The sequence below is a fragment of the Cyprinus carpio genome, chromosome B10, assembly GCF_018340385.1.
Source record: "Cyprinus carpio isolate SPL01 chromosome B10, ASM1834038v1, whole genome shotgun sequence".
Lineage (NCBI taxonomy): Eukaryota > Metazoa > Chordata > Actinopteri > Cypriniformes > Cyprinidae > Cyprinus > Cyprinus carpio.
The window spans coordinates 14933087-14959942 of NC_056606.1; the positions used below are offsets into that span (position 1 = coordinate 14933087).

The 26856-nt window shown below is 35.3% G+C and overlaps 1 protein-coding gene across 2 annotated transcripts in view; it reads right to left on the minus strand.

Moving 5' to 3' along the window:
* Positions 1-26856, minus strand: part of LOC109087628 (opioid-binding protein/cell adhesion molecule-like) — a 142495-nt gene that overhangs the window by 20609 nt on the left and 95030 nt on the right. For both annotated transcript variants that reach the window (XM_042732785.1, XM_042732784.1), the window contains 2 exons: positions 22599-22831; positions 8388-8525 (listed from right to left, as the gene is read on the minus strand). In XM_042732785.1, the coding sequence (XP_042588719.1) occupies positions 8388-8525; positions 22599-22831 (371 nt within the window). The remainder of the gene's footprint in view (positions 1-8387; positions 8526-22598; positions 22832-26856) is intronic.

Below are 26856 nucleotides of genomic sequence, written 5' to 3' on the forward strand. Positions count from 1 at the left end.
GTTTTAATTTTTATATTTTTTTCCCCCAGATCTTACTTATCTATTGCAAAATATGTATTAAGATTACTAAAAATTTAAAATTACTACTATCATCTCCAAAAAGAATTGCAAAAATAATTTACAAATCATAATTTACAAATAATAATAATAATGAATACATTTAAAAAAGTATATATTAATATATTAATATACATATAAAATATATATTAATGTTTTAGTGCAACCTTCAAAAACCCTCCCTTTCTGCCACTGTTTTACTTTATTTTATTTTTTAAGTATTTTATTTTAGTCATTTAAACCGGTTGTAATTTTTCTTTGATTCAAATAGTGGTACAAATATTAAATGTTAGCACCTATACAGACATTTCTGCAAAATAATATTACACTGCTTTATTACTTTTTTTAGTGCAATCGTGGACCAATGGTTAGACAGTCTGACTTGTAACCCGAAGGTTGCGGGTTCGAGTCACAGGTCTGGCAGGAATTGTAGGTGGGGGAGTGAATGACTAGCACTCTCTTCCATCATCAATACAACGACTGAGGTGAGACCCTTGAGCAAGGCACCAAACCCCCAACTGCTCCCTGGGCGCCGCAGCAATATGGCTGCCCACTGCTCCAGGTGTGTGTTCACTACTGTGTGTTCACTACTGTGTGTGTGCACTTGGATGGTTTAAATGCAGAGCACAATTTCCGAGTATGGATCACCATACTTGGCCACACAACACTTCACTTTATGCAAGTTTTGCGACAATGTTCAGTGAGTGGCACTAAAAGCTTGATTCAGTTTTTTTTTTTTTCTGAAACAGATGAATGTGAGTCAGTGTTTTATTATGTGGTTATTGTACATATCATGGCAGTTTGGAAATGAAATGTCCAGTGAGTGGCACTAAGATTAATGCTTTATTAAAAAAAAAAAAAAATCCCTTTACTTCTACAAACCTTTGAGCTCTTTTATCATGTTTCATGGAAATCGTACCTGATTGCATCACAAGTGCAACGCTGCACCGGGTGAGTTAACAAGCAAGTTATGTAATGCCATGTAAAAAGTCAAAATTTATCTCTTGTCTAATGAAAATCAATCGTAAAGGGATAGTTCACCCAAAAATTTGAATTTTATGTTTATCTGCTTACCCCCAGGGCATTCAAGATGTAGGTGACTTTGTTTCTTCAGAAGAACACAAACCAAGATTTTTAACTTTAAGATTTTAAGTCTATCACTCTTATAATGGAAGTGGATGGGAATCATGGCTAAAACATACAATAAAACAAACAAACAAACAAAAAAAAACATACACAAACAAAACCAAATTAAACCCTGTGGCTCATGACCATACATTGATGTGTAAAGACACAAAACGATTGGTCTGTCCAAGAAACTGAACAGTATTTATATCTTTTTTTTTTTTTTTTACCTCTGATTCATGCAATGTCTGAACTGTTAGAACTCTCCTGAGCGCGCCCTCTTGTTCTCGTTCTCAGCAGCAGGTGGCCAGGCGAGTGAGGCGTCTTCTTCTTCTTCTTGCTTTATGGTGGATCGCAGACTTATAAGTGCATTAGCGCCACCTATCTCTCAAGTGGACCATTGACACTCCTAATTGAGATTGTAGATATAGTGTCAATGGTCCATTTGAGAAATAGGTGGTGGCACTCAGGAGAGTTCCAGCAGTTCAGACATTGTGTGAATCAGAGGTAAAAAAAAAAAAAATTGTGTAAATACAGTTTCTTGCACAGACCGATCGTTTTGTGTCTTAACACATCAATGAATCGTCACGAGCCGCAGGGTTTGTATGTTTTTTTTTTTTTTTTTTTTATTGTATGTTTTAGCCGTGATTCCCATCCACTTACATTATAAGAGTGATAGACTGCAACAGTTTGAGCTAAAGATCTTGGCTTGTGTTCTAATGAAGAAACAAAGTCACCTATATCTTGTATGACCTAGGGGTAAGCAGATAAACATCAAATTTTCATTTTTGGGTGAACTATCCCTTTAACTACATTTAAATCAAAGCTATCTGCTATATGTATGGACTGTATACAGTATATAGAATAGTGTTCATATTCAAAGCAGAGCACAAACAGCAATAATAGTGATTTGTTATTATTATTTACACTTTTATGTATAGTATGAATGGATGGATGGATGGCTAATGCAATATGTAGTAGCCAGTGTGCTCACAGAGCATTGTGAAATGCCATCTGAGGACAAAATGACTGCAAACTCCCAGTCTCCCGGCTCACCCTGAGAGGCCTCCAACACCTCAAATCATGCAGTAATTTATTTCTGCCTTCTCTGCCTTTAATGATGGGCTTTGGTGCTGCTACACTGATCAGCCTCTACTTCTCCTGACTCATCCCAGGCTACTCCCCCTGTTAGCATCAAAACTTAATCTGAGATCTGACATCGGGTCTCACAACCACACTTATTTAGATGTATGACCTTTCCAGAAAACAATGACTAATCAATAAGCAGCTTTGCTTCCTCAAAGTCTAATTAAAACAAGCACGGGGTGACTCAAAGGGCAAAAGGAGCTAGGAGAAACTAGCATGTACAGCATATAGTACATGACTGCTTCATATGTACACGACATTTACAAGGAGCACTGGTGTTGTTTGTTCTCTCAGTTTCAGAATTATCCATTCCTGAACCTACAGTAAAAAGAACTAACTGTGGTTGGTAATTCAGGTCAGATGGCTTCTTGCAGTCGAAATACGGAAGTTGTCTGTCCACATTTAACACAAACCTGCCACAAAGAATACATTTGAGATTTAATATACATTTTATAATATAATATATGTTATATAAAAAAGTCCTGCTCAAGAGAAAGATAAATATAATATTTAATTTCAGCTTCATAAATAGCCAAAATGATCAAATGTGAGAAATGTTAAATGTGCTTTAAGTACAACAGGGCATCTCTTGAAATACAATTATATGGGAAAAATATGTCAAAAGAATAAGAAAGTGTAATTTGCTGCAATTAGATTTGTCACTCTCTGAATTTCAGATATCCTGGGTTCACTTTCAAAACAGAAGCTGTCAGCAGAGCTTGAACATAATTCTTTGGTAAATTAACACACATCTCTATTCATTGTGCTTGATTTGATATTACAAGCACTACAACTGCATGGGATTTTTTGAAATGGATGTTGTTTTAGATTCATTTTCATTCTGCAAGCTATAATGGGAGTTCACAAATAGTAAATTATAATTTTCATCAACTATACACATTATAGGTAAAACTGTAATTTTTTACACATTAAAAGTCGCTAATCTCCAAATAGACTCTCAGCTTGTAGTATGCAGTCACAGAAGAGAAAAACAGATTGACGAGTCTCATATCTTGCCACTGAAACTCTTATGTTTGTTGCAGTGTCAGAATCAAATGCCCGTGAAGGGATTTTAACAGGCTTTACAAAGAGACACGCAATGATGAATTAGCTATGTTTAAAAATTAGTCAGAGTGAGACTCATAGGAGCGGAGCACGATGACACATTATTAAGCTGTTATGAAGCACTCGCATTGCCGAGTTTCCAGGCTGACGCTCCATCCAACTGCGTCATGGGGGGGCTGCCACATGGAGAAACCCACCGAGATCAATCATGTCAGGCAAAATGAGACTCCATCGCCTCCACACAAAATACACTCCAGACACAGGCAGCGGCCGTTTCACCACCTTTGAATTATTAATGAGCAAAGTTCAGGCAGAATGAGCCGAGTTTGTTGGGTTGGTGATTTAGACGGCCAAGCACAGAAAGCATTGAGCGGAGGTCTTGCACACCTGTCTGCTATTCAGCTGAAAAACAGCCACGGTTTGACATGACTTTGAGAAACATTGGCACCGTGTGTAAGCTAATTTCTCCCCTTGACCCCCATTTCCTCATCAGGCATTGGCTTCTCATTTTTCTCCAAGCCATTGCGTGTGGCCGTTGGGAAGCGGCGCAAAGCCTGCATTACCTCAGACAACCTCATCTGCAAACAACAAGTGTTATTTGGCATGGTCACTGAAGCATGGCTAGTTTCTTGCTGAATATTTGACTGCAACATACAAAAAGGAAAAAATGAAGCTCCTTTTTTTCTGGGTATAAAATAATGAGATTTTTTCAAAAACAAGAGGTAAGAAAATATGTTAAAAGGCCAATCCAAGTGCTGGTAGAAAATCCCTAAAAAGCATGAAAAATACTTGAACACTATTTGCTTCAATATAGATGTGACCCAAGAGCTGCAAAGAAAAAAAAATCATATCTTTTCAGTATGAAAGAGTAATAGTATTACTCATTACATTGTTCATGAACAGTGGCTCCTGTGGTTTCAACCTTACAGATCTAAGAGAAAGGTTTAGCATACAAAATCATATTGTAAGTTTCAATTGTAAGATTAAGTCACAATACGAGAAAACTGCAATTGTGAAATGTAAAGTAACATTGTGAGATATAAAGCTGAAATTGTGACATATATAGTTGCAATTATGAGATATAACGTTGCAACTTTGATATGTAGTCACATTTGTGAGATGTTAAGTCTCATTTGTTTGTATAAATATATAAATTCACAAACATAATATGAACTTAAGTTTGTTAGACATAAAGTCACAGATCTAATATATTAAGTTGCAAATGTGAGATCTAAAGTCACACTTATGGGTTATAGTCATTGGTGAAATAAAATCACAATTTCGAGATATTGTTATGTGAGAAACTGTGTAGTCCCAATTGGCTTAAGTTAAAAATCTAACAATGCAAAATTATAGCATTGATAAAATTATCCACTTGGATCAAGTGCTATTAGAAGCAAAATAGTGCAAAAATTTACATTAAACATGATGTTTGTACCACTGCCGTGAGAAAAAAAAATAAAAAATGGCTAAAACGTTCAAAACTAGTTAAATGCTAAATTCCTAAATAATGTCTTACTTGAATAAACAATTCAATGAAAAAAATTATATTGTCAAACTTACAGTATGAAATCTAGTCATTGGTGAGATATAAAATAATAATTGTAAGATAATACTGTGCTGTTGCAAACGAGATTTCGCATTTGTGAAATAGAGTTGCAACAGTGAGATTTAAAGTCATTAACTTTTTTTCTCGAGGCAAAAAAATTTAAATAAAAAAAATCTTCCATTACTAACACACTGATCAACTAATGTTCAAGTAGGCATGAAAGCAAGTTCATGGTGTCAGCATTCTGAACTTTAGCCTTAAGGCTTAAAAATGCTTATGCTGTGCAGCTCCAGACCTTGTTTATGCGTGCAAATGCTAAAGCATGCTTAACCAGCGATGTTGTGGAATTCTAAACAAGATCAATGGAACACAAATTATTCAATACTTATATCATCCACACATATGTGCATCTGTCTGAAAGCAGCCCCAATTTAAATTTTCCTCCAAAGAGCTCACTGTCTTTCTAGAGGTCTGTATGAGTGGATGAGAACCTGCCAAGTGCAACGGGAGCCCTCAGAATTAAACCCATTAGAGTGGGATATTCCCACTGACACGCAGCCTGTGGGTGCTCACAAACTGCGCATGATGAGTGCAAATCCATTTTCTAAAGTGCCAAATGGTGCAATGTCATCTGTAGGGGACAAATCCAGTCTGCCATATGTTGTGAATGAAGAATCGGCAAACTACAACAACAGCTGGCCACTTGAAAACACAATTTTCACTGCTGCATCATGTAACTGCAGATCCATCTAATTCAATTATCATTGAAGGCGTAAAAATATCGCTCTTGTACAAGTGCATGGAAAGCATGCATTTATACACCCTGCATTACGAGGCATGTTTACTCATGCAAGTAATGAAATATTTGCATGTTGATCACACATGTATCAAAATAAAAGCGACTTCTTAGCGTCCCAACTTTTTGCTTTCTTTGTAGCCCGTGACAGCTCTACCTCTGCAAATAATATGCATTGCAACAACAGTGTGATTGCCATTCAACGGGAACACCACAATATCAGACCGCTGTGCCACCGGCATGCCAATCAAATCTTGACAATGCCAAATTAAAGGCCTTGAACTTTCCACTGTATGTTGAGGAAAAAAATCAGTTATCTTCAATGTCAGTGCAGTGCACTCAAAGACGTTCTTCAAACAATTTGATAAGCACTTTTGAAAATGCATTTTCTGTTTCCAAAAAAGTATTACACCCTCTGAAGAGTGCAACTGCCTTTCATGTATTGACATCTTATTTTCTGTCTTTTCATGCCAGTGTTTGTCAATAGCAATTTTCAGTGGTTGAATTTCTCTTGCCAACATAACAGGTTCTGGAATCAGTTCAAACTAAAAATTCAATGACCCACAAAATGATGAAATATGCAACATGTGTTATGGCAAGCTATTTAAATGCTAATTTATGAGATTAGTTAAATAAGTGTAACACCATTACATGTATTTAACACAATTAAAACATTTATCTAATTTGATATTACAACTGCTTAATTCTATTCTGTCTTTTAAAGAAGTGTTAAAAAGCAGCGCAAGTGTTAACGTTTTTGCCAGGCTCTTGTGAATTCCGGTATAAACGAGAAGCTCCTTCTAAATGTCAGTTTTATTTATTCATTAATCACATTATTCATGATTCATTAATCTGTCAACATACATTCTTATGAAGAACCTTTAACATCCACAGAATTTTCCAATGCACAAAACATTCTTTATAGTGGAAAATGTACTTTAGATTATTAAAATGTTCTTTATACTAAGATAAAAATGGTTCTTGAAAGGTTTTATTTTAAATTTTTTGACGAACTCAAAATGGTTCTTCTATGGCATTGTTGCAATTGTGAGATAAAAAATCACAATGCAAGATGTAAAGTTGGAATTGTGAGATATAAAGTTGCAATTGTGAGATATATAATTGCATTTGTGGGATATTTAGTAGTATTTGTGAGATATAAAGTCACAATTGAGATAAAATCACAATGTAAGATGTTTGATGTATAAAGCCACGTTTGTAAGATATAAAATCACAATCTGTCGATCAAATGAAGAACTTTTAACATCCATGGAAACTTCCTGCTGCGCAACAGCTTCTTTACAGTGGAAAAGTTCCTTTAGATTATTTAAATCTTCTTCACTCACACACACACACACACACACACACACACACACTTGTTTGAGATAAAGCTGCTCATAACTGCTGGTCTAGGATCAGTTTCTCCTATCCACATCCAAACCTTAACTATAAGTCTGATGGGGGAAATGTGACTGTAGATCAGTGGCTGTGGAAAAAATATATTTAATTTCAAATGTTCCAATGTGCAGTTCATGAAATAAAAAGATTAATTTTATTTAAACTCTCAAATACCTCAGTTTATCCTTAGGATTGTGTAACTGAAGAAGATCAACATTTAGCTGTGTCTACAGAGCTGCTGAACAATCCAGAAAAAAATTAATATGCAGGTTTCCACTTCAGCTGTGAAAGTTGACAGAAAAAAAGAGAACGAAACATCCCTCACGTCTTATTTCTTTCATTAGGCTTCACACATAAATGTCAACACAGATAACGTCCTATTCCTGCAAGCTGGCTGACATTAAATGACACCCCGTGCATAGACTTTTATATTGCTTTCTCTGTATAGTCATTTCGCAGGCTGAATCTTTTCTTTTCTTGCCTGATTCGTGTACAGCTGTGGTTTCCATTATAACAGATGAATTAAAATGCAGCCAGTGTCCTGGAAGTCGGGTAGTGGAGGAAGACATGAATACGTAGTAAACGTGAGAGATTTACTCTTAGCTGTGCTGAGGCTGCTTGACATTATTTGATGTCATATCCAAACCCTCTTCAAAAATTGCCCCAGATTCACTTTCCTCATCTAAAGTTTGACATATTTCTATATATCTAATTGAAAGAAAAATTTGAAGATTCATGTGTGGAGCCACTGCCTACCGATGAATAGAAAATGAGACATTAACATAAAGCTGTATATTGAATGAAGCTGATTGAGCTGATTGAGACTCTCACAAGATACAATAGATAATTGAGCCCGATCAATTCAGCTCATGACCATGAGTGAGCTTCAATATAAGAGACAGTTCACCCGAAATCAAATCTGTCATCATTTATTCACCCAAACCTGCAAAAATACTTTCTTTCTTTCTTCCGTGGAACACAAAAGAAGACATTTTGGAATTCAAATTTGAATTTTTAAACACCAAAAGGACTCACCAAAAGCATCATAATAGTGCTCCATACGAGTCCTGCGGTACTGTATATCCTAGGTCATTTTTGTGGGAGAGACTGAAATTAAAGTCCATGATGACAGAATGTTTATTTTAGGTGAGCTATCACTTTAAGAAATATAACTAGTGGCATTGCCGAGATAATTAACAATGCTATATTTTCTGTAAACAGCATTGCAACATAAAGAAAGATTTCCTTTACCTTTTCCATCACCTTTTGAAGAACGGAATTTCCAAAAAATGCTGGGTTCAGGTCGTCCGATGGCCAGACACATGAGGCTTACGTTACTACCCTCGTTCACTGAAACATCCGTGGATATGTTTACAATCCTGGCAGGAACTGAAAAAAAAAAAAAAAAACATAATGCAACACTGTAATCACACATTTGATAAAACTTCTGTAAAGAAAAGTTGCCACTTATGTGATTAATCATCTAGTAGCAAAAATTTATGACATAATCAGGACCCGGAGGATGTTTTCAGTATATTGTTATCAGGATGTGTGTGTATTTTTCACTAGTCTGTTATTTAGTGAGGATTTAATAGTAAAGGCTAAACCCAGTTCACTTATGCAAGCAGCAGATGCAAGTTAGATTCACATTTTCTGTTTTCCCCTAGAAAATTCTTACGCAAAAGTCTTGCAACGATTTTCTAGGGCATGTTGTTATTTATATTTTATAAGGTTGTATTTTATAAAGAAAAACAAACATGGTACAAGCAGTGTACAAAGCAAAAGAAAACATAGTTTTTATTAAAAATATAGATCTCATATTCAGATTGCTGTGACTTTGTGGTAACATCTTTTAAAATTATATGCTGAATTTTCATCAGTCATTACTCCAGTCTTCAGTGTCACATGATCTTTCAGAAATAATTCTATATGCTGATTTGGTGCTCAAGAAACATTTCCTTCAACAGAAAACTGTGCTATTTAATATTTTTTGTTGACACGTTTTTAGGATTCTTGGTTAAATGGTAAGTTCAAATAATGCTAATTAAAAAATGTACACTTTGAGTAAAAATAAAAAAAAATACATGAAGTGTTTATATGCATAATTTATAGATCATATTTTTATTCTCCCATCTATAGAGACTGGTGTATGAACTATGATTCTAATTTTAATACTGTGATTCTAGAATCCAAGGTTTCTTTATAACAATTCTGACAACATTTTAATTAGGTGGTTATCCTCTAATAGTGAATTTGTTCTAAAGTGTAACCCTTGAGTTTGGAAATCCTTCTAATTATAGAACCACACAGTAATTGAATTGATTGAACATCAATCAAATGATTCTTTAGGCTTTGTAGATAAATCTACATTCGGTCGATTAAAATAACGCCTCAGAATTACACACTGTGGTTTGATTGACGTGATGAGATGAACAGGTCATCCTCTGTTAAGGTAATGTTGTTTATAACTTGACTGAAACTGGAAATGGTACCCAGACAGTCTGTCAGTTTTCTTGATTGTGTTCCATGTTTCAGTCTGAATAAACCAAGCAGCCAGTATCTCAGAGATATTATTTAGTTGGGTCCTATCGGGCCTGCCTCATACGGGAGTCTGCTATCTATGTTTGCTGAAAAAGTAAATATTTTATGGTAAATTCTGCTTACTGAAGTTTTAGTGAGTCATCCATGCAGGCACAAGCATTTTCTTAAGGGACGTCACTCAATCACTCACTCACTCACTCACTCACTCACTCACTCACTCACTCACTCACTCACTCACTCACTCACTCACACACACAGGTACACCAACGTGAACAAACACACTCCAGTATGACTGAATAATTGATCTGCAAAAGAAGTCTGTATTCCAAGCAAAAAAAAAAAAAAAAAAGCTGCGTATGCAGATACTGAGGTCAGAGTCTTCCAAATTTCTGCAATTTGACTGCTGATACACTCACGTGCCGTTACATATTTAGCATGTAAATGACTATGATTCAGACAAATGTGTAATGGAAAACATAAATTAATTTAGTTTCAAATAAATCCAGTTATCCAAGTAAGCCACCAGTGTATGACAATATTGTGTCATCTATCAAATCATAACAGCAGGGGGAAAGTCCTGATAGGACTAATTAAATTTTTACTCCAGAACAATCATTTTCTGTCTGTAATAAAATTGAAAATACTTCAAAAGAACAAGTTTCATGAGTTATAGCTTAAGTAAGTCTGTGTGTGTGCATGGCACAAGGTTGAAGAAATTAAATTGCCCAATTATATATATATATATATATATATATCTTATTTTCTTTCAGCTAGTTTCATTTTCGCTGTTTAACTTCATATACTAAAATACCTGAAACTAATACAAATGACAAAAACACAGCAAATTTACTACAACTTGTAAAATAAAACTAAAAAATAAAATAATTGAAAATGAAACTGAAAATAAATAAAACTGAAATGAAAACAGAAAATATAATAATAAAAATGGAATCACAATATTAATATACATTTTAACTATAATAGTATCTCAGTGATTCTAAAATACCACTGGTCTCTGAATATATTTGTCTGCATTTTAAAATATTAAAATATTACACATTTTAATTATCCATTTATTTATATAATTTAAATAACCCATCTAAGATTAATAATAATAATAATAATAATAATAATAATAATAACTGTCATTTGTGGTAACCCGTTTCTGCTCATTTGTTCTGCACTTTTCGTATTCATCCAGGCATCAATAACAAAAATAAAATAATAATAAAAAACATTTAAGAATTGTAAATACAAATTATTGAACTTTGTTTGTGAATATTTACTGGAATGAAGAATTTAAAAAATGCTTAAAAAATGTTTTTTTTTTTCTCTCTAAATAAATAAATAAAATAAATACAAAAAATAAAGATTAAAGCAAAATGCAAACAGGGATTCATTTCGACTTAAAGAAACAGCTGCTAAAAAGTTATTAGTGTGGCTACCTTTAGTTAGTAACCCCTAAAACTGTTATGTTTTTCTACACAGTGAAAGTAAATACAGTGACTGTATCTCTGCTTAATCCAGAGAGTACAATCACAGCAAAAGATGTGTAAGAGAGTCATCCGCTTCTTTCTGGTGAATATTTCATCCTGTGACGAGCACTTTCTTTGAGTCACTGTGCTTTTCACCATTCTTCATTCTCTGTGTTCTCACCACTTTCCTCCCTTACATCAAAGGTATTGTTTCATCCCTGTATCTCAATCTATAATTGATGGCTTCGGCTTTCTAACCATGAATCCCAAATTCAGGCCACTGTTTCAAACAGACCAGTTTGAGCTTCTCAAAAGAGAGAGAGGACAGAGTTCAGAGCATGAACAGGCAGAATGACTATGCTAACATTTTCCAAAGAGACACACGCAAGTCGAGTTATATAACTCAGGTTACCTCTCCGCAAGAGCGTGTGTTTGTGGTAAACTGCTGAAAATGGATCCATCATTCTCAGCCAAATGACAAGCCTCAACCATCCTCAGGTTCATGATGAAGTATCTTTCTGTCTACCTGCCCAAATTCCCACCATCTCTGAGCAATACCTGTATTTTTAATTGGACATGCACTGGGTTAAAATAACTGTAGAAGGCAGAAAACCCACAGAAATCAGTGGGAGAAAAACTCATTCGTGAGCTGCCTCTGGTGATATAGCTGCTGCTAATGTTTCACCCGGGCAAATTGCAATGGCTTCGTCTCTGCATTTATATTCTCATAACCCTACTGAATCTTTCCAATGGCTCATTACTGCTCTTTAAAATGAAAAAAAAAAAAAAAAAAAAAGATTTGCCTCCTGATGCAATGGTGGAAACTGAAGCATCCTATATAGAAAACTGCAACAAGGGACTGCAAAAGCAGCAGCCATAAAAATATGGCAACAAGGGAATGTTAAGTTAAAGACATAAATGTAACCAATATACATTTTGTAGTGAACTAAAAAAAAAACTGCATAGCTTAAAAAAAAAAAAAAATATATATATATATATATATATATATATATATATATATATATATATATATATATATATATATATATATATATATATATATATTTTATAATGTATGTATGTATAAAATAAAGTAAAATATAAATCATTACAGTTTTTTTTATAGAAACATATTTTCTAATTATCCATTATTATTTTATTATTATTAATAAAATAATAATGGATAATTATTATTAATAACTATGTTCTTAATGTCTGCCTGAAAGTGAAAGATAATGGAAATCAAATTAAGGAAATGTCACTGGAAAGCTTATATAATTGAAGTAGTTTTATTTGAATTACATTTTTTTATTTATTTTTACATTTTTATTGAATTAAAATTTGTACTATTATGAATATATCACTATTAATATATTAAAATACACACTCAGTGGCCTTAATATATTAATATATTAATACACACTCAGTCTGAGATGATTTGAGCTTTGTGACATGGTGCATTATCCTGCTGGAAGTAGCCATCAGAATAAAGGGATGGACATGTTCAGCAACAATACTCAGGTAGACTGTGGCGTTTAAATGATGCTCAATTGGTACTAAGGGGCCCAAAGTGTGCCAAGAAATTATCCCCTACACCATTACACCACCACCACCAGCCTGAACCCTTGAGACAAGGCAGGATGTATCCATACTTTCATGTTCTTTACACCAAATTCTGACCCTACCATCTGAATGTCACAGCACAATCAAGACTCATCAGACCAGGCAACGTTTTTCCAATCTTCTATTGTCCAATTTTGGTGAGCCTGTGCGAATTGTAGCCTCCGTTTCCTGTTCTTAGCTGACAGGAGCAGCACCCGGTGTGGTCTTCTGCTGGTGTAGCCCATCTGCTTCAGGGTTCGACGTGTTGTGCGTTCAGAGATGGTATTCTGCATACCTTGGTTGTAACGAGTGTATATTTGAGTTACTGTTACCTTTTTATCATCTCTAACCAGTCTGCCCATTCTCCTCTGACCTCTGACATCAAAAAGGTATTTTTTGTCCACACAACTGCCGCTCACTGGATATTTTCTCTTTTTCAGACGATTCTCTGGAAACCCTAGAGATGGTTGTGTGTGAAAATCCCAGTAGATCAGCAGTTTTTGAAATACTCAGACCAGCCCGTCTGGCACCAACAACTATTCCACGTTCAAAGTCACTTGAATCCCCTTTCTTCCCAATTCTGATGCTCGGTTTGAACTTCAGCAAGTCGTCTTCACCACATCTAGATGCCTAAATGCATTGAGTTGCTGCCATGTGATTGGCTGATTAGCAATTTGTGTTACCAAGCAATTTAACCGGTGTACCTAATAAAGTGGCCGGTGAGTGTATATCACTATTAACATATTTATTTAATTTGAATACTGTGTATCACTATGCTTAATTCAGTCACCCTATTTAAAAAATAAAACAAAATAAAATAAAATAAATAAGGGCACTACAAAGCAATATGACACCATGAAGTTTTGCCACTGACACAGAGCAGTCAACCAAAATGCTTGTGTTTTCCTCTAAGATCTCTTAAATGATAAAGACTGGCAGCTAACACTTTCCATATGGCTTCCTATTCTGAAATGACAAGGCCCATATCCTTGGAGAATCCATTGGTCAAAAAAGTGTCAATCATCAAATCGCAAAATGTATTGGAATCAATTTTTTTTTTTTTTTTCATCCGTCACTATGGAGTGACAGCATCAATCATTGTAGACTATGCTGTTAAACTACAGCGATGAAAATACCACCAAAAGACTGTGCCTCAAAGTCTAAAAGATTGCAATGTCAAACCGCTGATGCCTGTGGGTTTTACATATTGTCAGGAATGTTTCAAAGCATTTAGCGTATCATTCACCTTGTTCTTATGTATGCCGAAAGCTTTTAATAGATCTCTCAGGAAAAGGCAGGACAGTCAGAGAAGCCTGTAATTTTGTAAAATAAAATCAAAATGTCTTTTAAATGCTCCATTATAAAGTCCATAAATAAAAAAACCCCTGTAAATCACATTTAGAACAACATTACATATTATATGACTACACTGCCTGCCTGCATGGATTTATTTATTAGTTTGTAATATTACTGGTTTGTTCTTAGCCCAATGGGGAAATCAAACAACTAGGGTGTTTTCATATAACACATGCTGAGTGAACATTATGGTGTGTTTTGTGCAGTGATTGCCTCTTCACTCCTTTCTAATAACAACACTAATGAGTCACATTGTGCCATCAGAGCAAGCTACAGGTCTCTTGCCTCAGAAAAGAGCAGCTCGTTTAGCCGCTTTCAGTTATTACAGTTGTGAAGAAAAGCAATCAACCCACTGCAATCCCATCTCTATCACATCTATCTGGCACTGCTGCAGCTGAAACAGCTCAAAACATTAACAATGGCACTGTTTCAAGGTTGATAAAAATCAGGATCAATTGTCCCTCATTATCTGCAGTTATTCATTAGACGAGTGAATTGTTATACGCTAAAGTTTGGTCCAGTTTGCCGCCTATTGTGGCCCTGAACCACCTGCTTAGACAGGAAAGGTCTGAGCAGTCACAGCTCATTCCACAATACAACTCATTTAAAACTATCAGTGAATAAAATACAATACTACTGATGTAAACAAACATCTGCGACTCACTGTAGGAAAAAAAAAAAAAAAAACAGACCGTGTGAAAAGACAGGACTGAATTTGTGACATTTTCTGCTCTCCAAGCATAAATAGTATATGATAATAATAACAATAAAAATATAAATAACGACATCAACAACAATAATAATAATAATCATTTGTAAATGTTTAATTGTTTTCTGATATTTGTTAGCCCAAATAATTTATAATAATTATATTACGTTATAATAATTAATTAATTTATTTTAATAATAATAATAATAATAATTAGTATTATTGTTATTGTTATTATTATTATTAAAATAAATTGATTATTATAACGCAATATAACCATTCTAAATTATTTGGGCTAACACATATCACAAAATAATTAAACATTATTATAATTATTATTATTATTATTATTATTATTAAGCAATGATCTCCATTTTGTCTCAAATTCATTTAAAGATCTCAATAATGTTTAAAATACTAAAATTAAGTCTGCAACAAAGATTATAACTTCTTATAAACTTGTCTCTTGGAATTCGGACAAGACTAAATTATCAGAGACCTATAAAACAAAAATCTGATCTCTGATGTTTTGTTTGTTGTAAATAATTCTCTGGTAGCTAATGTTTAAAGTCGTGAACATATGCAGATTCTAATACCAAGCCTCCACAGTACTATTTTAGCTATGATAGCGGAACATTTCTGAATGTGGTATTTCCTGCCTCATGTGTCCGAACTCCCACAGTCTCCCACAAAACCTGTATTTTCAATTGGCCACGCAGAGGGTTGAAATAACTGAAGCAGAAGGCAGGGCACCCACAGAACTCAGTGGGTGAAAAACGGAATCTCACGCTGCCTCTAGTGATAAAGCTGCTGCTAATGTGTCACCAAGGCAAATTGCACTGGTTTTGTCCTCCCATTTATATTCTCATAACCCTACTGAATCTTTCCAATGGCTCATTACTGTTTTTTAAAATGAGGAAAAGAGCTACTCCTCAATCCAGTAACAAGAGCTGAAGCCTATTACACAAATGTGCAGTGAATTGAGAGGCCGTCTTATCCCTCTCCCCATGGAGGAGAAAGTTCGAGGCTAATCTAAAATAGAGACACATCATTACACTTGAGCAAACGAAAAGACGATAATCCCGCTTGTTGTTAACAGGGCCATCTAATTAAATTGCCATGCTTTTGCCCTCTGTTTCATAATAGTGTAAATGACATCTTGCTCATCAGGTAATACATGTTGAATGGTGTTAATGAAATGATGCAACAAAAGTGCTTTGATTAGGATGAACATTCAAGATCTCTGTTTTAAAATCTAGTGAACTGCCATGCTGCCTACATAGGGAGCATCCTAACTGAATGAGAAACTCAGCTAACTAGGTTTCACAAACATTTGTTTTGTTTTCTGCTCGAATTTGAATAAATAATGCTGTTAAGCCTGAGTAAACTCCTCAGTGCAAATGAAACTTCTGATGATCCTCTGCGTCTCCCGTGAAGACCTCCAGCTAATGGAGCATATGGAGTGCGATCATCACCTTTCATGCACTACCTGCACTGAGCCGAATTCATCCTTCCCCTTTTCCCACTTGAGTCGCACTTTTCTTCTTATCATCACCGTTCCTTCGCTTTCTAACAGCCTTGGACTCCCTGCATGGCCTGCACATGTCTCTGTTTACCCGTGGTTTGTCGTCTCTACCTTTGGCTTGCAAACTTTGGAAGGTGAAGAAGGTTTTTTTTTTTTTTATCTGCGGTCCCACTTTATATTAGGTGGCCTCAGGTATTTTTAAAAATATAATTACAATGTAAAAACATGTATGTACACAATAAGTGCATTGTATCAAATGATTAATTAAAATGCAAGTACATCGTAGGTAAGGCCACCTAATATCTGGAAAAATCTGCATTTTTTTTTTTTTAATACATTCAAATAAATAAATACAAAAAATATTATTGATAAAAATAAAAACATTATTAATAAAATAATATTATAAATAAAAATTAACACATAAATATACTGTACTTAAATATAAACAAAATACTGAAAATAATGATAATTATATAACATCAATGCAGATACGTAAGCTCATATTTTTAAGAGTAAAATAATATCCCTTGGACATTACTTATGTCTCACAGCAAGCTGATAAAGCAGAAAGTGATACCTATAGATGTCTTTAAAATAGGTCTTCTGTTAGTAATATTAGTGGTTCTCAATTGATGGGTTGTGACCCAAACATGGGGACTGCAACTAATCATATAATTGTCCATAAAAAAAATAAAATAATACTAAAATAAATAAAATAAAAAAAATAATAATTAAAACATAAAAATCTGACTTTTCAACTTCAAAGTATTGGGCACAAATGTTCTGTATGTGTTTTATGGCCTTATTTCAGTGACTGTAAAAATTTAGTTTTTCACAAAGTACGCATAAATGTTGTTTTCTCAAAAACACAATCATGTTTATCACAATCATATTATTGTAGCCCAGTTTGTCTTAAATACAGTGTTATTAAACTTTAGCCATTAATATGTTTGTAAGCAACTGAAAAAAGCATAAATGTCAGGGCATGTCAAAACTTCTCCAGGGCCCCAAAACACCCTCAGACCCCAGAATTTTTAATGCTGACATTTTAAGGTTGAATGTTGAATCAAAGTTTAATTAATGTGCAGAAACTAGCAAACAAATTGAGAAATGCCCAGTCTCAGAAATACTTAAAAAAAAAAAGAAAAAAAAATATGAAAAAAAAATTAATAAATTAGGTATGTTAAAGCATGATATGTGTAGACCAAAAAGTTTTGTTTATTGATTAATGGTATGATGCCTTATTGTCTGCCGAGAGTAGAAAAGTTGGGGACAATTGGAAACTGTAATTTGTTTGTAAAAAGAGTTTTTCATGGTAATATTTAGAATGCATTGGTAACATTTTAGATGCAATGATTAAATATTTTAAATATAAAGAAGTAAATACATACAGATTACCATACGTCCCTGTAGATATAAATACAATTCCTATGTTAAATTTTAAGCAGATTTTTGCTTAATTCTGTATTTAATTATTCATTTTGTTTCTGGGCTGGTTGCTGCCGTTGGATCCCCAGTCGTTACTGGAACAAAATCAGCTCAGAACATCAATTTAAACCATGTTCTGTTAAGCAAATGTCAGATTTCAAGCAGATGGAGAAACATATTGAAAACTGGGATTGACGTGGAAAATAAGTGCAAAAAATCAAATGATGGATCTTTGTATGAATCCAAAAATACCAACACCTCTCTCATTAGTTTAGATAAGAATTTGTAACGAGGATTCATAATTTCATCTGGCATCAAAGCATCACTCAAATATGTTTGCTCAAGTCTGTGCTCTCGTGTTTGTCTGAACAAATCCTCCGTGCAAAGACGTCTTGGGAGTCGTCTCACTGTTTCTTTGTTTTTGTACTCGCATTTGTTTTCATTGTTATTCTGGAAAAAACCAAAGAGGTTTTGTTGGTAAAATAACAAGGACAATAGTGCTCCATTTAACATCATCGACATCGCCCTGACCTTGCTCGTTCTGAAGTGTTTCTCTTTCAAGAATCAGATGATGGCCTTTGCCATATTCTGCATATAGGCCACCCACATAACACTGTTCTACAAAACACATGATATTATTAATTTTGAGTTATACTGCACAGTTATAATTGTCTGGGATTTAAAATAAAGTAATTACAGTTTTTTAATAATCTTTAGAGGACATTGGCAAAGACCTGATAGACCAAAAACTGGAGATAATATTCAGTGAGAATACAAGGCCAAATTGGCTGCAAGTGAGTGCATTTCAACAGCCCCATTCTAGCCAGCTTCAGTCTACACACCACCTGTGTATGTCTGTCCTTTTGATGCTAGCTGAGAGAGACAAAACAGGTATTTTGTGAACTCATCCATTATAGATCTCACTACCCTGTGACCTTGAAACAAGCTAATGTGCTATACCCAGCACAGATATGCAAATAGTCCAAAACAAGGACCTATTCATTTGCCTCATATTAGCCTGCTTACTTTACACACTTTTAATATTAATTTAAAAGACACTTCAATTGAGTACCATGTTTGGGGTAGAGTTATGTGAATTGTTTATTTTTTTTTTGTGCACTGTGTTTTCCTAAACATAAGCCTGAGAGATAAAATAAGACTGATTTATTATATCACAATTTGAAGAGTCTGAAACTGCATCTGATCATATCTGATTGCTTTTCCCTAAAAACTATGCTGATGTATATTTTGTCTCTACAGAGTTTTCATATCAACAAACCTACAGTACATGCTATCGAAATAATTCTTCTCTTCAGACGATACAGTTGTACCCTGAAATGACTCAAGTCAACATCCACAAACAAGTTTGTTCATAAAGATAGTTTGTTACTAACGTATCTCACTAGGCTTAAAGGGATAGTTCACCCAAAAATGAAAATTTGATGTTTATCTGCTTTTGATGTTTGTATGCTTGATGTAGGTGGGTTTGTTTATTGTAGGTGACTGTTTCTTCAGCAGAACACAAACGGATCTTTTTAACTTAACAGTCATATAATGTAAGTGGATGGGAATCACGCATTGAGACTCATAAAAAATACACAAACAAAACCAAATTAAACCATGTGGCTCGTGACAATACAGTGATGTGTAAAGACACAAAACGATCGGTCTGTGCAAGAAACTGAACAGTATTTATATAGTTTTCCACCTCTGATTTTCACAGCAATGTCTGAACTGTCCTGAGCGCGTTTGCGTCGTCTTCTTCAGACCGATCATTTTGTGTCTTTACACATCAATGTATTGTCACAAGCCACTGGGTTTAATTTGGTTTTGTTTGTGTATGTTTTATGACTCTCAAAGATGTGATTCCCATCCACTTACATTATACGACTGACAGACTATAACGTTTTGTGTTCTACTGAAAAAACAAAGTCACCTACATCTTGGATGCCCTGGGGGTAAGCAGATACAGTATACATCAAATTCCCTTTAAAGGGAATATTTCACCCAAAAAAAAAAAAAAGAAAATTTGTTGATAAATGTATTCACCCTCAGGCCATCCAAGTTTTAGTTTGTTTCTTCATCGGAACGGATTTGGAGAAATGTAGCATTACATAATTTGCTCATCAATGGATCCTCTGAAATGAATGAGTGCCATCAGAGTGACCAAACAGTCCAAACAGCTGATAAAACATCACAATAATTCACAAGTAATTCACACGACTGCATTTGTATAAATCAAATCCGTCATTAAGATGTTTTATCTTTAAAGGGGTCATATGATGCGATTTCAAGTTTTCCTTTCTCTTTGGAGTGTTACAAGCTCTTGGGGCATAAAGAAGATCTGTAAAGTTGCAAAGACTAAAGTCTCAAACCCAAAGAGATATTTTTTATAAAAGTTAAGATCAACCACACCCTCCTAAAACGCCTTGTTTAAACATGCCCCCACGTCTATGTCACTATGTGGGAAGATTTGCATAACACCCCCCAAATGTTCACGCAAAGAAAGAAGGCGTACCTTTGATTCTTGCTGTTGCCGCCGGCATCATGTTGTGGAGACGCTGTTTCGTTGTGAAAGCGAAAATACTTTGTTTGGTCTTCCAAAAGAGGACACAACTAGAAATCAGTGGTTAAGTTGTATTTACAACACTGTTCCAGAACAGTTTAACCCAAATATTAAGTGTTCAGAACATTTTATGGTTTCCTGATCCTGGGAGAAAAAAACTACAATGCCAGCTGTTCTGACTCACAGTCTGTAAGTAGGTTTACATATGTAAAGGATTTGACACTGAAATAATTCAAACGCATTTTGTGCAGTATAGAGCAGCAGTTCTCAATTCCAGTCCTCGTGAATTTAAAAATGTCTTAATGATGCAGCTTTTTAAACACATTGCGTTTTAAGAAGCTGTTGATTGACTGGAGTTCTGTGGATTACTTGTGGTTTATTGTGATTGTTGATATCAGCAGTTTGGACTCTCATTCTGATGGCATCCATTCACTGCAGAGGATTCATTGGTGAGCATGTGATGTAATGCTTACTTTCTCAAACTCTGTTCTGATGAAGAAACAAACGCATTTGGATGACCTGTGAGTGAGTACATTTTCAGCTAATTTTCATTTGTGGATGAACTATTCCTTTAAGAATTAGATAGCAAGATTTGCATTTTTTGCACTAGCACTAACAAGCATAAACTGGAAGCCTAAGCAGATTTTTTTCAGCAGCAATGCCTCTCTAAATGCAAGTACATAAAATGAAAGCATGTTTCCCTCTTTAGACTGTAATAACCTTCATTTGTCTTCTGCTTGTAGTGGTTTTATAAGAATAATGCTTTGTGTATCTCAGAGAAGGAGCTCATAGGAAAACCTCAGGTTTCGAATTGCGCTGGACGCTAATGCATCGCATGTCTCCTCTCGCGTTGCATCTGATCGATGCATCCGATCGATACCGCGGAAGACGATAAGGCCATTTACAGAGACACGTACCTCCAGCTGCAGCTGCAACCTCATAAATAGATGTAGCTCTGATATGCTACAGGACGGCAAATGCGAAATCTAATGGCACGCTGTCCCGTTCGAGAAATGTTAATAAGTGACCTAAAACCGGAACAGGAGCAAGCGTGAAATATGTTAGGACACTTAAAAACAAGCATGCAGATGTCAAGTGAGATATGTGAGAACGATACTGTAGACGCTCTTTGAATTTTTATGCAATAACAAGCTTCAGAGTTTAAGAGGAATACAGCCACACTTGATAACAGAAATAGACAGGGTGCTACAGTTTGTGTAGGCAGACTTTAGCTGATCGTGGCAAGATTTAACAAAGCTCAGACAAAGCATTATAGTAAAGGCACACCAAGACCCCATCTGTTCAGAAAGCTCTCAGATCCATTCTCAAGAACACTAGGCTGAAATTGTACACCACTCAGCATGCAACTATGGGGTGTAAGGGAAAAGGGACCTGCTGCAAAAAATTCAATATCTTAAGTGCACTTTTGAGGGCCACAACACCTGCTCAGGCATGCTTATGTTGTGCCATGCAGATGCGGAGTGTTGAACTGCATGATAAAACATGGAAGGCAAATGACTGATTTATTAAAACTTTATAATTGAACTGCAGGTTAAACGGGAACTAAACAGGCGAGCCAAACTTCAATTTGCGCTTACCTTGGACTATTTGTTCAGTTATTTAAGCCTGCAGTAATTAGTGTCAGGACAAAGTACTAAAGGTTAATGGGCATTTGATAAGGCGCTGTTTTATTAACCAAAACACTTTTTCCCGCTGAAACGTGAGATATCTGACACTTTTTCTGACTCCGCAGATGGTCTGAGGAACGTGATAAAAATGGTGTTACTGGTTTTTGGCGCATATCTGATTTGTGTACCCCAAACTGAGATGGATTTGGCTACAAGCGGCGTTAATTGTTTTTTGGAGCGTGAATATGAAGGCAATCGACTGCACTGTAAATCACAACAAAGGTCTGGGTATCGACACTTGATTTAGTGAGGAGAAAACAAAGCCTCTGCTCTGTTTTTCCATTGCTCTCTGGGCTGCATGTCTTAAATCAATATCCATCAACGATTTAGAAATTACACCCAGATTAAATCCCAATTTCATCATCGGGAGTCACATCTGCTGAGTTTCATTTAATTACATCAGTCTAGAAAAGGAGAATCAAAGTTGTTTGTCAACCGTTATTTACCCAACCAAATGTCAACAAAATCCCAAACCAACACGAAGCTAGTTTTTGACACGCTTTCTTCATCCACACATTAAATGATGTAAAGATTTCACTTTAATAGATGTGAAAAATCCTCTCAAAATTTACCTTGTACGATGAGATGCACTTTAGTCGATTCTGGTTTCTTGTTGGTGAGAATGGAACACACGTACGGCCCCTCGTCGTATAAGTTCACGTTTATGATCTTTATACTGTATTCAGTGACTGCTGTGTTTAGTAGGACCACCCGGGGGTCCAACGACCATTTTTCATTCCCTGTGAAGAGGATAGTGGTCCGGTTGAGCCATGCCACCCGTGATACTTTGTTGTCCACATTGCACCTGTTGAAAGACACACAAACAGAAGAGGAATAATTTAGATTGCTTGCCATATGTTAAAGTAAATATAGGATCCACAAGGGTGCACTGGGCTAGAAGACGTCACCATAGCAAACTAACAACTCAGTTTAAAGTGAGTTGGATACACTTTATGTAACTTAAATGAAAGGCAAACTGTTATCATTTAAATGAGGAAGACATATTGGTATAGGATGTCCAATTATTAGCTAGTACGCTTTCCTTTTGTTTTGTTTTTTTTTTGTTTTTTTACAGTAAAAGGAAAAGGTCAAGCTAACTTCTACTTGAAGAAAAAGCCAAGAAAACAATGATTTCTATTCTAGATGCAATACTGGAGCCCAAACACCGAGCCTAACATTCAATTCAACAGACTTTACTGGAGAAATATCATAATGCCCATAATATCACTTCAGCTTGCTTGGAATATAAAGGAAAAAGGCAACAGGTAATATAAACAGATATCTGTCTGTTTTCTCTCCTTTTCTATTACAGATCTCTATTACCAGTTGGAAAATTACAATAGCTTTTCATCTCATCCATTTAAAATAGCCGTAAGGAAAAATTAGGCCAATTCTGGGCGATAGCCACCTTTCAGTTCAGAAGAATCTGGATGTGACACTACATTTGTCTCCTTCACAGGAAAGGACATTTCTTAAAACTGCAGAAAAAGACCTAGAGGCGTTTGCTATACTTATCTTTTTTACCTTTTTCTAAACTTTTGAGTGACGGCTATAAAGGTTAGGACTAATTGAAAGTCAGAGCTACATATTAAAAAACTGATGCCGCAATCCCATGCACAGCTGTGTACTTTTACAAAAGAAAAAAAGAAATACTGTTTTCATGGTGTTTATTTGTGATGTTCTAGCTGGCATTTGCTTTATTTGTCAATAGTTATTTGATATTACAATGGCACAGAATGTGCTGTGTTGACATGGTTTTCATCAATGACACTTTTACAAGGTGCACTGAGTTGAGTATTTTTGAAATTGCCATTGACTATTTATTTAAGTATGCATGAAAAAATGCTGTAGTTATTATTATTATTTTTTAGGGGTTCTTGATGATGGTGGTAATAATTAAATGGATTATCAGACCCTTTACTGGTGAATTTCTCGGCTCTGAAAATTAGTCAACAAGAGAGCGCTCTTTTGGCAAATCTGGAGGGCAACAATTGCAAGTGTGAAGTGAATGCTTTCTCAGGATATTCTTCAAAGGGAAAAGCACATTCAGACTCTGTTAATCTATGCAGAGTACTGGAGCGCAAGAGAGCTTGCAGAGGATTTGAACCATAGAAAACCACAAGATTAAGCTCTGGTCCATAATCATGCACGCTCTGCAGTTTTTGCTTTTGGGATTAATTTTGAAATTTTGAAAAATAAATTGATTTTTTTTTTGTTTTTGTGTATAAATATACACATAGTAGCTGTTTTGTTGTTGTTATTACCTTAAAAGTGTTGCAGAACCTACTGTTCATATTGTAATGTCTTGGTGCTGTGGGGTCTAATTTCCCTTAACTTAATGCTTGCTTTCCCCTCCGTACTGAAAAATTCTCATAACTATCAGAAGAAGCTCCCCTAGATGTTATTACGAACATTAATTCTGTACCCAGCACCCTCCATCTTCCGAACCGCACCGTTCATCATGTTCCAATATGTGTCTAGTTGATAAGTGTGTGGATTTGTACCCTTATTCTGGCTGAGAGTGACAAACTGAGCCTTAAACACCAAAATAATGACATTAGCATGAGGGGGAAAACATGGAGGCTGTGCCAAAAGTCATGAATTTTCTATTCAAAAGTTACATTTTAAGGGGCTTATTGGTGAAAGGCTTGCACTTATATAGGAAGGTCATGGTTCCAATCCCACCGTGGGCACCTTCTCTGGCCATTCTGAGCAGGACGCTTAACACTTCATCTGCTGCAGGGGTGCTGTGGGACAGATGATTGCGTGCTCGGAATTTCTGCGCCTGCCTGTGACAGATTAGATTAGCAATATGCAAGATAACGAGTTTGCATAGTGACTATAAGAACTGGTGCAAAGTCCTAAAAAATAAAGCAAAAAAAGTTTGATTTGAAAAGTGATTTGAACAGAAACTGTGTCTCGAGTTGAGTGTTTAAGAAAGGTGATCACATTTTGAAAACAATTAAACTGCTACTAAATAGGTCCAAAACTTAATTAGAATTTTAAAACATACAAATATTTTTGTTTATGCAATAGCAGGTCATACAGAACACTGCAATGTTATCACACGGTATATGCTTCACATCAAACAGCATGCATACATTCATAACGATCCATATCAAACAGCCGGTGCACACATTTACATATGCATATCAACCAATGGAGCCATTATAAATGCAATATGCTAAAAAGAAAACCGCCCTCACTGTGCTTGAAATGACTGTCACTTAAATTTAAAGCAGAGGCAAAAGCATATAGATTTTTTTTTCCACCCTGTGCTAAAAAGTAAGAGGTGTTTCTTGGAAGGCAGAGCCTCTATTATCCAGCATTGACAGGCTGAGATCAGGCCTCATTCAGTGAACTAATGACTCTGTCACACCAGTCCCTTGCACTTCAGCCTAATGGACTCTCAGCCACCTTGGTGAGAGATCGTTTATATGAAGAAATATCTTCTCAACTCAAGCATGTTCTAAAATACATAGATTACCAATATTTTACAAAATACCCTTATTTAGAGATATAAAAACATATTTTGTCTGATTAAAGCTTTTGTACTTTATGTATTGTGGAAAACAGCACACGTTTAATTAAGGAACATTTTGAACATTTATTTCTGATTAAAACCATCTGACTGATTAAAAACCAGATTCACATACATGCTAAATCTTAAACATCTGCTTAGTGTCATTATAACATCCATATGGTTAATATTGGACATCACCCTGCATATATATAATAAAACAAAATAGGGGGCGGGGGGTGGGGGTTGGACTGGTCTAAACTTGTTTGCTAAATCAGAAAGCCATCTGGTGTTTTTTTCCCTATAAAAATGAAGTATATTCTGACAAATTCTAGATCTAGAGTTGAGTTAACTCTTTTACTAAAAATCAATAAAAAACTGATTACCTAAATGTAACCCTAGCTGGACCACAAAACCAGGCATAAGTAGCACAGGTATATTTGTAGCAATAGCAAACAATCCATTACTGTATATGGGTCAAAATTATCTATTTTTCTTTTATGCCAAAAATCATTAGGATATCAAGTAAAGATCATGTTCCATTAAGATATATTGTAAATTTCCTACCAAAAATATATACAAATTTGATTTCTGATTAGTAATATGCATTTCTAAGGACTTCATTTGGACAACTTTAAAGGTGATTTTTTCAATATTTAGATTTTTTTGCACCCTCAGATTCCAGATTTTCAAAAAGTTGTATCTCAGCCAAATATTGTCCTATCCTAACAAACCATACAATGGAAAGCTTACAAATAAGGGTTAAATCTGAGATAAACATATAGGGCACAACAATTTTTTTATGTTTGTGTGATGACAATGAGAGGCCATTTCATAAAATGACACCTGCCATATTTTTCATATCGCTGCTGTGCCTTTTTAAGATATGAGTAGGTCAGTGAGACTCTGTGCTGTGGGGATTCGGTGCTTGCAGATCATTGTCGGCAGACAGCCATGTGGTCTCAGGGTGAGATTAATGACAGGCAGGCTTTATGTGATGGGAGACTGATGAAGGCCATTACACCAGGGGCAATGAATGGTGGCCACTCTGTTTGGGCTTTCAGATAGAGGGGAAACGGGAATGATTTCCTCAACCAGACACAGACACAGACAGCAGTGTCGAAAGTTTCATACTGGGATTAGCGGAATGTGGGATATATATATATAAAGTAACAAATACAGTCACACAGAAAACCAAACATTAGAATGCTGTGTGAAATAGCATATACCTTCAGCAAGACTCCAAAGAACACTCCAAAAATGATTAAAAAAAATGACAGTAAAGCCTTTTACGTTGTTACCAAAATATA